Source organism: Hemitrygon akajei, chromosome 19 (assembly GCF_048418815.1).
Source record: "Hemitrygon akajei chromosome 19, sHemAka1.3, whole genome shotgun sequence".
NCBI lineage: Eukaryota > Metazoa > Chordata > Chondrichthyes > Myliobatiformes > Dasyatidae > Hemitrygon > Hemitrygon akajei.
Genome location: NC_133142.1, coordinates 18,811,942 through 18,827,220, shown reverse-complemented (window position 1 = coordinate 18,827,220; position 15,279 = coordinate 18,811,942). Strand labels below are relative to the sequence as shown.

Sequence of the window (15,279 nt, the reverse complement as noted above, 5' to 3'; positions counted from 1 at the left end):
GGCCAAAGTGTCTGTACTGTGCTGTAATGTTCTATGTTCTAAAAACAAGATATCAAGCCTTAACAACTACCACCCAGTGGCTCTGACAACTACAGCTTTCCAGAAAATCTTGGCTTACTGAAGAAATAGGTTTGCAGTGGATACCGGCCCTACACTTACCTGTGATGCATCTGGACAGTAATGATTCCTACATCACACTATTGGTTATTGACTACAGCTCTGCCTTCAATACTGTAATTCCAAGCAAATTCAGCAGCAATTTCCAGACCCTGGAACTCCTGCATCTGGGCCCTTGACCAGTAGACCGCAATCAACCAGGATAGAGAGCAACACCTTCACTGCAATTAAACTGAACGCTAGTGCTCCCAAACCAGAAATTTGGTGTGTCCTTTTTGACCCTCACAAGTTTTATTGATGCAGCATAGAGGGCATTCTGTTGGGATGCATCATTTCCTCTCACCACCCTCTCGAAAATTAATGACCAGCTTTTTTGTTCTGCTGACCTTGAGGGAAAGTTTGTTGTCATGCTGCCATGTCACTAAGCTTTCTATCTCCTTTTTGAACTCCGACTCTCCAGTTTTTCTATGGACCATGAAAAGCATCCTAACTGAATATATAGCAGTTTGGTATGGCAGCTGCTCTGCATTTAACTGCAAGAAACTGCGGAGAGCTACGCACATAGCTTAAGAGCTTTACGGTAACAGCTTCCCCTTCATGGACTGGACTCTATGTCTACTCACTACCTCAGGAAAGCAGCCAGCTTACTTTTGACATTCAATGGCATTGCCATTTCTAAGCCTGCAAACCTCAATTTCCTGGATGTTACCGTTTATCAGAAGCTCAATTGGATAAATCACCTTGACCACAAGAGCTGGTTAGAGACTGGATATCCTCCTGCTAATGGCTACCTTCTGCACCTCCAGGGCTTTTCTACAAACTGAAGTACACATTGGCAGTGTGTTTCAATACTATCCACTTGCCTGAATGAATGCAGCAACTCATGTATCCATTTATAATTACATCTCAGAATTATTTTTCTGTGTTAAATTTTATAACGTGAAGTTGTTCAGGTTCACCATGCTCTTAAATATCCTTATCACCCCTGGAAATCGCATCTCTCTTAATTTGTTATTGCCTTTTCCTTTGCAGAAACGGGTTATTTTATTAAATAAAGATGCTGCTTTAACACAGTTCACTATTTGGAATAGAGATGGCGGCACAGCCAGGTCTTAAAGAAGCTGGCAGAGATCCTCAAGACTAGCAGGTAGGATGCGAGAAGCAGCCTTTCCCCAGTGGGACAAAATCTCATCCCATTTGTTAAGGCTGGTAAGAGCATTGAATGGTCCTGCCTAAGAACACCTTCAGGACTCTCCATAGGCAAGATGTGGAACTTGAGGACAGATCTCGGCAGACAGCTACAGTTCCCCAAGGAAATCAGCACATCTCTCCGCCCAGACTTAGTACTGTGGTCCAAGGTTGCTAAGACAGCCCTCTTCATTGAGTTAACCATCCCATAGGAGGGAGTGGAGGTTGCCCATGCACGCAAGAGGCTGGATACTCAGATCTGGCAGCTGAGTGTAAGGATGCTGGCAGGAGGACCATCATCCACCCTGTGGGGTAGGATGCTGGGGCTTTGTTGGCTCATTGACAGCAAGGTTACTCCATGATAGGCCAGTGACTGGAGCAAGGCTCAGGGGCCACCAGAGAGTTAGCTGAAGTGGCAGGAAAGAGCAGCTTTTGGCTGTGGCTGAGAAGGAAGGACAGAAATTGGGACTCGACTAACCTCATCAGAATCTGCGGGAGGTGGGTGGCATGGAGACGGTGACAAGAAACAACATCTTTCTGTAAATCTGATTGATAATGTATGGTAGTTCTTGTTGGACAGTTCTTTGCTGTTTATCTCTTTTATTATTTTAGCTGTCTGCTCTTCCATGTTTTTAAATTTTATTTTGCATTTTAGTCCCTGTAATTTTTGTTTCTGCTCATGTTTTACAATTTCTGGGTGTTGGTTCTGGTTTTAGAGTTCACTTTGTTTCTTTTAACCACATCCTTTTCCCAGCTTCGTATCACCACAGATTTAGTGTATTCATTAAAGTCAGACTAGTGTAGTGTGTGATTGTTCTCATTGAAGTGGTTCGTTTTGCTCTGTTAATTTAACTGGTGAGGATTTTAAGGTTCTGTGAACCATCGAGACAATGAGATGAGACTGGAAACAGAATTTTAGTAGATTTGTTTTGTTGGGTTTGCTTCAGGAAATCGAGATTTCTCCTGGGTAGTTCTTTAGTACCTCACATCTGAAGTACTGTTCAGCTTGTCTGCAGTTTCAAATGCAGTACACTTGGTGTATCTTGTTGAAAGAAAGAATATACGGTTATGCATGCAGACTTCCAGATTTTGTTGAAACTTAATCTTTGTTTTTGTATCATTATTTTGTATCTTTATATTTGAGTTAAATATCTGATTCTATCACTGATTTGTTAAAGTATCTAGAAATATAAAATTGTTTAATAGTTAATTTCAGATCTACCCCTCCAAAAGTTTATTCAGATTTCCTATGGTAATATTAAGGCAGCAGTTGTGCAAACACAAGGATGTTTTCAAGTTGTGGATATTCTAGTTACACTCATGGAACATGTACTTCTCGAAGATTTAAGGGAGCATGAATTAGCACTTACTAAACCACATCCTGGATTGATTGATCTCTAATAACTTACAGTTATAGCCATGGATGATCCAAATTTGTAGCATTTGTGCCATAATTATGCTGTGGGTCTGAGAGAGTTGCAGTCACAATTTGATACAGTTAGTGTTCCTTTGGGACTGTTTATAACTCATCATGTGAAATTGCTTTCTTTTTAATTCATGTTTTGGAGTCTTGGCATTCCTAAATGAACAAGGTAGTCATGTATAGCCCATCCATAACATGCTTATTACTGGTACTGGTGCAGTTATTTCAGGTGGCATTTAAGAGTTCACATTGGTAAATATGGTATAATTTAAAGGACAGGCCAGATGAAAATGGAAAATTCATTGAGTGAATCAAATGGGTTTAAACAATAATTTGCAAACTAGCAGGGTTTATTTTGATTTATCAATACTAATGACTATTTCTTCTAAATTGAAGATTATTATCTAAAGTTAAATTCAACAATTACCATGGTGGGGTTTGGATTCTCATTTCTGGATCAACAATCCTGGGTTTTGGATTGCTAAACCTTTTTACTAATAAAGCCAGTGAACATCTGAATTCAGCAATTAGTCTAGTTTAAAATGCTGTACCCAGTCACATCAAGTATAGAATTTCACAGTTTCATTATTAGCCACTTTAGAACTGATATTGATGTTATCAAAATCCCAATCAGGTTTCGTATCACTGGCATATGTTGGGAAATCTGCTAACTTTGCGGCAGCAGTACAATGCAATACACAATAATAGAGAAAAAAGTAAACTGAATTTAAGTATATGTTAGTTAAATAGGTAGTGCCAAAAAAAAGGAAATAAAAAAAGCAGTGAGGTAGTATACATAGGTTCAATGTCCATTCAGAAATCAGATGGCAGAGGGAAATAAACTATTCCTGAATCACTGGGTAGTGGAGGTCATTCATGATGGATACCGCCTTTCTGAGGCACTGCTGGAAGATGATGCTCTGGCACTGCTCTGGATACTACAGCGGTCAGTGCTGATGATGAAGCTTGCTAATTTTACAATTTTCTGCAGCTTACTTTGATTCTGTGCAGTTGCTTCCCCCCCCCCAATACCGGGCAACGGTGCAGCCAGTTAGAATGCTCTCCATGGTACATCTGTCAAAATTGGAGTGTTTTTGGTGACATACAAAATCATCTCAAACTCCTCATGAAATACAGTTGCTGTCTTGCCTTTATAGCTGCATTGATATGTTGGATCCAGGTTAGGTCCTGAGAAACATTGACACTCAGGAACTTGAAATTGCTCGCTCTCTCCACTTCTGATCCCTCAATGAGGACTGATGTGTGTTTCCTCATCTTAACCTTTCTGAAAGTCCACCATCAGTTCTTTGATGTTGAGTGCAAGGTTGTTGCTGCGGCATCACTCAACTAGCTGGTATATTTTGCTCCTGGAAGCCCTGTCATCACCATCTGAGATTCTGTCAACAGTGGTTATATCGTCAGCAAATTTCTGGATGGCAATTGAGTTGTGCCATGCCACACAGTCATAGATGTAGAGAGAGTAGAACAATAGACTAAGCACACATCCCTGAGGTGTGCCAGTGTTGATTGTCAGCGAGATGGAGATCCTCACCGATTGTGGTCTTCTGGTTAAGAATGCAAGGATCCAATTGCAGAGGGAGGTACAGAGGCCCAAGTTCTGGAGCTTTTCATTCAAAATTGTAGGAATGATGGTGTTAAGTGTGGAGCTGTAGTCAGTAAACAGCATCGTGACATTGGTATTTGTATTTGTAAATTGAAGACAGCTGGAAAAAGTAGCTGTAAGGAAATAACATTTGATGTTTATTTGTGGTAGAGATATTGTCTTTTTAGATTTTACTCACCATGTTCTTTTTTGTAAACTTTTATTACACCATCTATTTAATCCCAATTTTAGGTCATTATCTCCACACTAATTATACATGTTGGTGAACATCGCTTCTTTTAAGATTCGGGATATCTAGTGATAAAACCATTGTAGACTTGTATTGAACAGTATCAGAACAAATCATATTATTGGTTATGAATTTAAGCAAGTTCTGGGCTTTTGTAAGAAGTCATATCTTTGGAAGAAGAAAATTAAACAGGATACCAGGTAATGAGATACCTGACTTATGGAAATTTGACTTTACCCATTTCTCCCTTAATTTGTTTACAAACCTTTCAAGATGCCAACACTAACAAAATGCTTTGTGGCATTCATTCACGACTGGATATGGTGTATTCACTGTTAGTTTGTGTTTGGATGAATATTTCATGAAATGAAAGAATTATGGAAAATATTTGCAGAGCTTTACAATATGGTTAGCTATAGAAAACAATTGTTTCTAAATTAGAGAGAAATCAGCTTTCAAACAGCTCACAGAAATTAAACCTTGTATATAACTGAGACTGCCTGTAATTTTAAATGATTATACAATCTTGAGATTGTGCTTTAGAAAAAGTACTTTGTAATCATTTAATAAATTGATGTCAATAATTAAAACTAGAGGGATTCATCCTTATTGGTTATAACCTTCAACACAACTGGGGAAAAAACACGGAAGCAAATTTGCACAGCAGTAGGTGAAGGGAAAGAATGAAGGGAGTAAGGAAAGAATTGAGTATCACTCCTTCCTCTGATTCTGGGGTGATAAAACTTAGATTGATATTACAGTGTGTCCTGGAATTACTGCACCAGGCTACCTACTGAGACATAAAGCTGAAATCTTTAATCTTGCTAGTAGATAGATAGATAGATAGATAGATACTTTATTCATCCCCATGGGGAAATTCAACATTTTTTCCAATGTCCCATACACTTGTTGTAGCAAAAACTCATTACATACAATACTTAACTCAGTAATAATATGATATGCATCTAAATCACTAACTCAAAAAGCATTAATAATAGCTTTTAAAAAAAAAAAGTTCTTAAGTCCTGGCAGTTGAATTGTAAAGCCTAATGGCATTGGGGAGTGTTGACCTCTTCATCCTGTCTGAGGAGCATTGCATCGACAGTAACCTGTCGCTGAAACTACTTCTCTGTCTCTGGATGGTGCTATGTAGAGGATGTTCAGGGTTTTCCATAATTGACCGTAGCCTACTCAGCGCCCTTCGCTCAGCTACCGATGTTAAACTCTCCAGTACTTTGCCCACGACAGAGCCCGCCTTCCTTATCAGCTTATTAAGACGTGAGGCGTCCTTCTTCTTAATGCTTCCTCCCCAACACGCCACCACAAAGAAGAGGGCACTCTCAACAACTGACCTATAGAACATCTTCAGCATCTCACTGCAGACATTGAATGACGCCAACCTTCTAAGGAAGTACAGTCGACTCTGTGCCTTCCTGCACAAGGCATCTGTGTTGGCAGTCCAGTCTAGCTTCTCGTCCAACTGTACTCCCAGATACTTGTAGGTCTTAACCTGCTCCACACATTCTCCATTAATGATCACCGGCTCCATATGAGGCCTAGATCTCCTAAAGTCCACCACCATCTCCTTGGTCTTGGTGACATTGAGACGCAGGTAGTTTGAGTTGCACCATATCACAAAGTCCTATCCAATTCTATCCAGCATTGCGAGTTTGGATTAAATCAGGGAGTTCTTCATGGTCCTCTGGCTAATATTGCTTTTAACCAGCTTCACTTACTCTATCATTACCACTTTTACCATTTTGAGGTCTTGTGATGTGTTAGATCTCTTAAACGTGAACAAATTCTAGAAGTACTTTATTTGTTACAAATTACTTCAGATTGTGGGTAGAACTGTTGGATATTAATGGTGAACTTTGTATTCCATGATGTTAAGTATTTTATTTTAGGGGGAAAAAATAAACCTGTGTATGTAAGTGCATATAAATTATATCCCCCTGAAGTTATTTAGGGAAAAAAATAATTTGTATGCTCTTTTCCAGAATATTTTCCCACTCAGTTTTAGCTATTTGTTTCTCCCCAGCTTCCACTATAAAAAGAATAACTGACAAGTTTAGATATTGGTGTGCCACTGAGCAGGACTGTTTTTCCCAATCTACTGGGCCTAATTAAATTAATGTGTATATTGGATCATTGTGGGATAATTACAAAAGCTGTAATTTATTTCAGTTTTGAACAAGAATCTTCTGCAACCCAGTGATTCAGGAGAAATGGAGAGAAAATTGAGGGTGTGAATGCCCTAAAGCAGAGAAGAAAAGTACTCAGTGATGTTTTAATATTAAGTGCTAATAATAATTTACCATACAATTTTATAGATTTTTTTTTACTTTGCAGTGACTCATTGAATATTGCAAAAGTCAAAGCTAAATTTAAGTTGCGCATACAGAATCTCGCATAGCTGTGGTCAATGTGAAACTTCCATATAAAAAATATATAAGTATAATATGAAGAAATGTGAATATCAAATGACCTACTTAAAAGTGGTTTCCTAAGGTTTCAGTTAATTCCATGTGGTGCTTAAATAAAATGCTTTGTTCTTTTCCAGGTTGCACAGAGCATTGAAGATCACCATCAAGAAGTGATAGCCTTCTGCAGAGAGAATGGTTTCCACGGTCTGCTTGCTTATGACTCGGATTATGCATTGTGTAACATCCAATACTATTTCAGTGCCCATGCCCTTAAACTGAGCCGGAATGGCAAAAGCCTCACTACCAGCCAATACCTGATGCATGAAGTTGCCAAGCAACTGGATCTGAATCCTAGTCGCTTTGTTATCTTTGCTGCATTGTTAGGTAAGTGAATATATAAAGAAATAGTTTCTTCTCTGTGATTTTAGAATATTACTGTTCCATTTAAAATTCGCAGTCTAAGTATTTTTCTGTATCAAATGTTTTACAGCTTTGAAATGCTTTAAGAGTTTTAGAAAAATCTCAATGTGCAACTGTCTTTTAAGTGTTTCTTTTAGTTGGGTTGTTTGCTATTCAATATTTATTCAATTTGTTGTTTCAGTACCATTTATTGGCTATTGTGTGGGAGCAACCTAACATGATTTGAGCAAGAATAGTAACATTATCTTACTCAGTATAAAGAAACTTAAACTTTCACAGTCTAGATCAGAAATTCTCCCTCTATGTAGAACTATTATGATATAATAGGCATTACTGAAATAATCAATAATAGCTATCCTGGTGATTAGGAATAGGATCTAAATATTCTGAGTTTTAAAGTGTACAGAAAAGAAAGGAAAATTAATGAGAAATGGAGTAGTCACAGGAAGATGAAATCACTTCAGTGAAGAAATGGGGTATAACAAGTCATTGAGGACTTTATTAGGATAATTAAGACATAAAAATGGTGTGTGTTGTGTTGATCTCTCATGCTAACAATTCAAAGTGACAGAATGTACAAATGCAGAGATTATAAGTAAGTTGGTAGCATAGGGCACAGCTGTAAGCTTATACAGCTCGTACTTCCATAATAGGCTCTGGGACTTGGCACACCTAAAGTTGAGTTGTTGCTGCCATTTGCTACTATAAATAGAAATTTTAAATGATCAGATGTGGTTTACTTTATTGTTTTTAGAAATAGTGTTAATGAAAGAAAAGTTATCAATGGTTGATTTTGCCTTTGGTCTTCCTGACTTGTGCTATTTTGTATATGTTGGAATCTAAAGCTTCTCATTTATAGTCAACATTTCTGCCCATATGCTTTGAAAAATCTGTTAGAAGTACTGGTGTCTGCTGAAGGAATATGTTTTTCTTGGGACAGGTTTGAGCAATTTGGATCAGCTACTTTCCTGGGTGTTGCTTTTATCCTAGTGGTGAAATTGCTGAATTCTAAAGCTAGGCTAACTAGATCTTGTGATGTAGCCTTGAGAATTAAGAAAATCTTGGGGTTTTTAAAGCTCGGATTGGCTCCAACATGATACATAAACACTTGGGAGCTGGCAAAGATGTATTTTAATACTCAAATCAAGTGTGTGTCTGTATTTTTGCAGGAGACTGCTAATGGTTAATGAGGCTGCCAGCTTTTAATAATTTGAGAGGAGAAATAAGCACATTACTGAGAGTAGGGACGGTTATTGCACATTTATAATAAACATGCAGCCAAGAACATTGATTGTTAGTGTTCACCTTCCTGGATAAAGAGCAGGATATTTGGTTTTACACAGCTAATAGGCTCTGGGATTTTACGTGTCTAAATTTTAGTAGTTGTCCTGCAGCAGGGTTGGTCCACAAGCTTTGGCTGTAGAAGCCTTTGCCTTAGTTTCTCTTAAAAGTATATTCCAGAAGGGAAGAAAAATAATGCATTTTCGTTTAGCATTTGGGATATTCAAAGGATGCAGTGAAGAAGTATGTATATTATGTATATATTGGGTACCTAACTGTTCTACGTTACTTATTACTAAGATAGAGGAGACCCCAAAGTACACAAGTTCAGATGACTTTTGAAGCTGCACTGTTGTTTTACATGTGTTTTTTTTATCACTAGTGCCCACCTAGAACAAGATTTTCTCTAACCAGACCCATCTTGGAGGAGCATTGTACTGCATATGAGGCCCAAACTAAATGTAAATAGACACAGTTATTCAAGTGAAATGACATTTGATAGACTGTGTTTAAATGTGTAAATGAACAGTAGAGATGGCCAGTTCTTGCTTTGTAAGATCGCATGATGGCGGTGTTCTGATACTGCACCCTTTCTAAGAAGATACTAAAGATCATACTGAAAACTTATCAGGTGTCACTAGTTAAAGTATCATCTTCATGGAGGAGTTGTGTTTTAGCAACCACCATAACATTAGTTGTATGTTTTACTATTTGATTTTGAAAGGATAGATGTTGAAACTGAGGTGACAATTGTGTAATACTGTCAGTCATAATGCTGAATAGGTGGGCTATACACACAAAATGCCCGAGGAACTCGGCAGCATCTATGGAGGGAAATTGATGTTTTGGGCAGAGACCTTTCATCAAAACCAACAGGAGGGTGAGGAGCACAAACTGGCAGGTGATAGATCAGTTAAGGTAAGGTGGGAAGGTATGTGGGTGGGGGAAAGAGGGTGAAAGGGAATGATGTGAGAAATTTGAAGGTAATAGGTAGAAGAGGTAAAGAGCTAAAGAAGGAGGAATCTGATTGGAGAGGACAGTAGACCATTGAATAAAGGGAAGGAGGTGGTGCACCAGAGAGGTGTGTCCTGACCTGCTGAGTTCCTTCAGTACTGTAGTTGTGTTTGTGTTGTTCAGGATTTCCAAAATCAGTAGAATCTCTTCTGTCTCTGCTGAATAGCTGTAAACTTCAATACTGAACTGAGAAAACTCAATGAAGCAGAAGCAATGCAATTAATTTGATAGCAGACTTGATGGAACACTTTTTAGGTAACATATTAAGGGAAATGGATCTGAGTTAATTAAATACATTGACACAATAACCAATGTGCTCGAGGCTGTATAGCTGCCATCCCAATCCCGCCACCTCCATTTATTCTTAGCAGAGGTGTCATATTGGCTATGAAAGACAACAAAATGTTGGTGACTTTTCTTTTACAACAAAGTGTATTTTACGAACCATTTGAGAGTGTTGAAATACTGCACCATGATTGAGTAGTCGTATACAGTGGATTCTGTTTAACTGGGCCATTAGTTAATCGGGCGGCACTTGTTTGAGATACCTCTTAAAGAACGAAAACTGATTGAGAAAATAGCTTGGTTTCTTTTTGCTTATTTGGGATACTATGCCACCTAATTGGGACAGAAAACTTTGCCGAACAGTTCCTAACGAGCATAAGACACATGTATGGCTGTTAGATGTTACACTGTGCTTAGAGCTAACAGTTTTAAAATAGCATCAGTTGCATGTGTTAGTGTTCAAAAAGCAGTGATATTTGTCACAGATAGTTGGTGAGAAATAAGCAGTAAAACAATTCAGAATTGTTTTACTCTTTGTAGTTTCAAGTATTCAGGCTTGGAGATGCTAGAAACGGCTGGGAGTGAAAATAAAACGATTTCACTAGATTAGATTAGATTATGAGGACACTCAGTCCTCGTTTATTGTCATTTAGTAATGCATGCATTAAGAAATGATACAATGTTCCTCCAGTACTACTTCAACAAGTTAGGAACTATGAAAGAAGATAACAATCATCTTGAAAGTTACCATGAAAATGAAGATTTGGAGAATGTAATTGTCAAAGGCATTGTTTGAAGGCAGTCCATAATTTACACTAGCTGTCTCTGCTGATTTTGTTCATTTGCAATCAATCAAAAGAACACGGCAGAGTAAACTTGACGAATTCCTCTGTCGATAATTATTAGGAAACAATACACAGTTTTACTGTACTCTGCTAGTACTGGTAGTGTTCTCATTTGTTCTACCCAAAAGAGCTTTATGAGCAATTTAGTGGTGGATATTAAATATGTCAATAAAAACACAGGGAGAGAGAAGAACTGTAGTTACAGATGGGAAGAGCATAGTCAGGAGACTAGACACAGTTCTCTGTCACAAAGATCGAGAGTCCCCGAATGCTGCGTTGCCTCCCTGGTGACCAGGTTCAGTACATCTTGTCTGACTTTGGAGTGGGGGGTGGGCAGGGGAAGATCTATTTGTCATGGTCCTTGTGGATAACCAGTGACATAGAGAGAACAAAGAAAGACAATTCTGCTGAGGGAATTTGAGAAGCTAGGGACTAAATTATAAAGTAGAACCAAAAAGGTAATCTCTGGTTTGCTGCCTGAGTCACATGCAAATTGGCACAGGGTTAATAAGATCAGAGTTAAATGTATGGCTCAAAGATTAGTGTGGGAGAAGTGGGTTTAAATTCGTAGGACATTGGCACTAAGTGTTGGCGAAGAAGGGAGCTTTTCTGATGGAACAAACACCTCCAGAACCATGCTGGGAGCATGGTCCTGGTGAAGCACATAACTCAGCTTGTGGATAGGGCTAAATAATAAGGGTCTGATTTCAACAGCTTAGAAAATTATGGAAAAAGTAAAAGGGAAGGAGAGTCTAGGAGAGTTTTCTGAAGTCTGCCGAATATAAATAAGACAGAAAGTTTAGAAAGGGATAAGAATTTCATTTCAATCAACATTAAGACAAAATTAAGAAGAGTGGTGAGGAATATATAGAATACAGAGAGAGTTGGAGGAGCAGGTAGTGTTGAGGAAGCTGAGAGTCTGCAGGAATTTTGATAGATTAGGAAGGTAACTACAATGTTAACATTAATCTCAAGAGGACTAGAATATAAAAGCAAGGACGGTTTGCAGTGGCCAATTAACCTACCAACTGGTACGTTTTGGGACTGAAGGAGGCCGGAGCGCGTGGGGGAGGTTTGTGGGGGGAGCGTGCAGGCTGCTTGCAGGCAGCAGCGAGGCTGGGCCCAGGTTGCTTGTGCTGTGGAGCGCTGTGCTAACCCCTATGCCACCGTGCCACCCCACATGAGGGGAAAAGTTTAAAGGAGGTGTGTAGGCTAAGATTTTTACACAGAGGGTTGTAGGTGCCTGGAAAGAGATGGCAGCAGTTGGGGTGGAGGCAGATACAATTGTGGCATTTTAAAAATGTAATGCTGTGGAATTCAAGAAACTCTGCAGATGTTGCAAATCCAGAGCAACACACACACAAAATGCTGGAGGAATTCAGTAGGCAGGGAGCATCTATATAAGTGAATAAACAGTTCACATTTCAGGCTGAGGCCCTTCATCAGGACTGGAAAGGAAAGAGGGAGAAGCCAGAATAAGGAGGTGGGGAAGGGGAGGAGTACAAGGTGATAGGTGAAGGCAGGTGGGTGGGGAGGGTGGATGAAGTAAGCAAAAGTGACAGGTGGAAAAGGTAAAGTGCTGGAGAAGAAGAAATCTGATAGAGGAAGATGGACCATTGGAGAAAGGGAAGGAGGAGGCACTCCAGGGGGAGGTGGTAGACAGATGAGAAGAAAAGAGGTTAGAGAGGGGCCAGGGTGAGGTATTGAAGAAGAGGGGAGTGGGTAGATTACCAGAGGTTCGAGAAATTGATGCTTATGCCTTCAGGTTGGAGGCAATCCAGATGGAATATTAGGTATTGCTCCTCCAACCTGAGAGTGGCCTCACAGTAGAGGAGGCCATGGACCAACGTGTCAGAAAGGGAATGGTGATTGGAATTAAAATGGATGAGCACCGGCAAAAGCTGCTTTTTGCAGATGGAGCAAAAGGGTTCAATGAAGCTGTCCCCCAGTCTACATCGGGTCTCACCGATGTGGAGGAGGCCACTTTGGGAGCAGCGGATACAGTAGATGACCCCAATAGATTTGTGGGTAAAGTTTTGTCTCACCTGAAAGGACTATTTGAGACCTGAGTGGAGGTGAGAGAGGAGGTGAATGGGCAGATGTGGCACTTGTTCTGCTTGCAGATCTAAGAGCCAGAAGGGAACTTAGTGGAGAAGGGTGAATCAGATAAGGGAATAGTGGAAGGAGCGATCCTAGTGAAAAGTGAAGAGTGCAGGAGGAGATGAAGATGTGTTTGGTGGCAGGGTCCTGTGGAGTATTGTGAGCAGTTTCAGACCCCATATTTAAAGAAGGATGTGCTGGCATCAGAGAGGGTCCAGAGGATGATCCTGTGAATGAAAGGGTTAATGGATGAGGAGTATTTGAGGGCATTGTGCCTATATGCACTGCAGTTTAGAAGAATGAGAGGAGATCTGAATGAAGCTTAAACAATATTGAAAGGCCTGGACAGAGTGTAGACAATGAGGATATTTTTGTTACTGGGCGAGTCTTTGACCAGAAGGCACACAGACTCAGAAGGACATCTCCTTCGAACAGAGATAAGAAGGAATTTCTTTAGCTAGAGGGTGGTGAATCTATGGAATTTATTGTCACAGACAGCTGTAGAGACTAAGTCATTGGGTATATTTAAAGTGGCGGTTGATAGGTTTTTGATTTGTAAGGGTGCCAAAGGTTACAGAGAGAAGGCAGGAGGAGTTCATGTTCAAGTTTAATTGTCATTCATCCAAATGAAAGTGTTACTCTGGGACCAAGGTACAACACACAGTACGAACAGTCACACACAGCACGAGGTTTATATAAGATAGCAAACACATACTGTATGTCAGTAAAATACAATTACACAAAAAAAAGTTCAAAACCCCGAGTCCATGAATGTTGCAGAAATCTGCAGTTGACCACAATGCAGCTTGTGTTCTGCCAAGCGAATACTGGGGGCCAACACCAGCTCTGGCTTGAGTGCCATGCCACACAGGCTCTGGTGGGGCGTACTGACCCTGATACTTCTCTCCTGGAAAGTTGTAGACGGGCAACACCAGGGCTTGAGGTCTAGTCCTTGTTACGACAAAGCTCCCCCACTATCCGCCAATAAATCAGTGAATGCAGCATACAACTTTAATAATGTCCAACTGGGTCTTGTGATCACAAGAAAAGTGACTTAAGACCATTTCTCACTATTAGACTGCACTCCTCCTTTGCGTATTGACTTCTCCGATGCCTCTCTGACTCGGGCAGCAGCGTGTTCTGCACCGTCCAGTTCCTTCAGTTTCTCTGCCAACAAGCAACTTACTGATGGGGTAGATCCACAGTACTTTTAAGTTCTTAATGTCCATCTAGGTCATGTGATCATAAAAATACATTTAAAAAGGACAGTAACACCTTTCGTTGATCCCAGAGACACCACTGCGATTGAACGTGCCACCATCTTACAAGAAGTACCAGAATACAGTTGAGAGAGAAAATAAAGCTGCCATGGTGAAATGGCAGATCAGACTTGATGGACCGAATGGCCTAATTTGCTCCTGTGACTTATGATCCTGATTAACATTCAACAACAAAAAGAACAGTAATTCGTTCGAATAATAGTAGCACAGCCAAACAGAGGAGAAACATGTAAGCTGTCATTGAATTGTTTCCAAATTTTATTTCAGTGAGAGTTGAAACAAGGCTATCTTTTTTGGCTGGCCAATGCACTCACTCATTTAGCTGAGATTGCTTTATTTGTTCACAGCATTCCCATTTGGTTGCGGCAGCAGTTGCAGAGCTTTGATTCGATTTGTTGGTTGGGGAAGTGCTGAGCTATGTTTTTACCATGCTGCTTTCAATGTTCAATGTGTTTGTGCTGTACTACATTGCTGAAAGAGAGTATGGTTTGTCATGAGGGTACAGATTGTAACAGTATACAGTTCTGCTGTTGGCCTAGAGATCCTCTTGAATGCCCAAGTTTCAGTTATTTCTGTATCTTTTGCTTGTGTAAATGAAGTGATGGTCTCCAAGAAGACCGTCACACTCGTTGGTGTTGTCGGTGCTACCTAGGATCCGGTGGTTGTTGAGGATGAAGTTATTCTTATATAACTTTAGTCGACACTACTTTTAAGAATCATGTGAGTTCATTTCACTGATCTGCTGTATTGTGTGGAGCTTGCCAAAGAGCCTGTCTACAGGATGGCATGGAACAGTACAGCATAGGAAAAGGTCCTTTGGCCCAGTATGTCTATACTGATGCAATCTGACTTCCCTAGGCCTCCTGTCCCATGACTCTTTCCCTTCTCCAGCTCTGTATCCCTTTTGCCAATCACCTTTCTGGCTCTCAGTTTCACCCCACCCCCTCCGGTCTTCTCCTATCATTTCACAGTTTCCCCTCCCCCTCCTACTTTCAAATCTCTTACTATCTTTCCTTTCAGTTAGTCCTGACGAAGGATCTCGGCCCG

The 15,279-nt window shown here is 40.0% G+C and overlaps 1 protein-coding gene across 3 annotated transcripts in view; it reads left to right on the top strand.

Annotated features, from left to right (window-relative positions):
* The window catches only part of LOC140741793 (constitutive coactivator of PPAR-gamma-like protein 1 homolog), a 137,976-nt gene that overhangs the window by 18,060 nt on the left and 104,637 nt on the right, over positions 1-15,279 (top strand). For all 3 annotated transcript variants that reach the window (XR_012102140.1, XM_073072182.1, XM_073072183.1), the window contains exon 2: positions 7,145-7,391. Coding sequence is in view for 2 of the 3 variants with exons in the window: in XM_073072182.1 (XP_072928283.1) it covers positions 7,145-7,391 (247 nt within the window). In the remaining variant the exon portion in view is untranslated. The remainder of the gene's footprint in view (positions 1-7,144; positions 7,392-15,279) is intronic.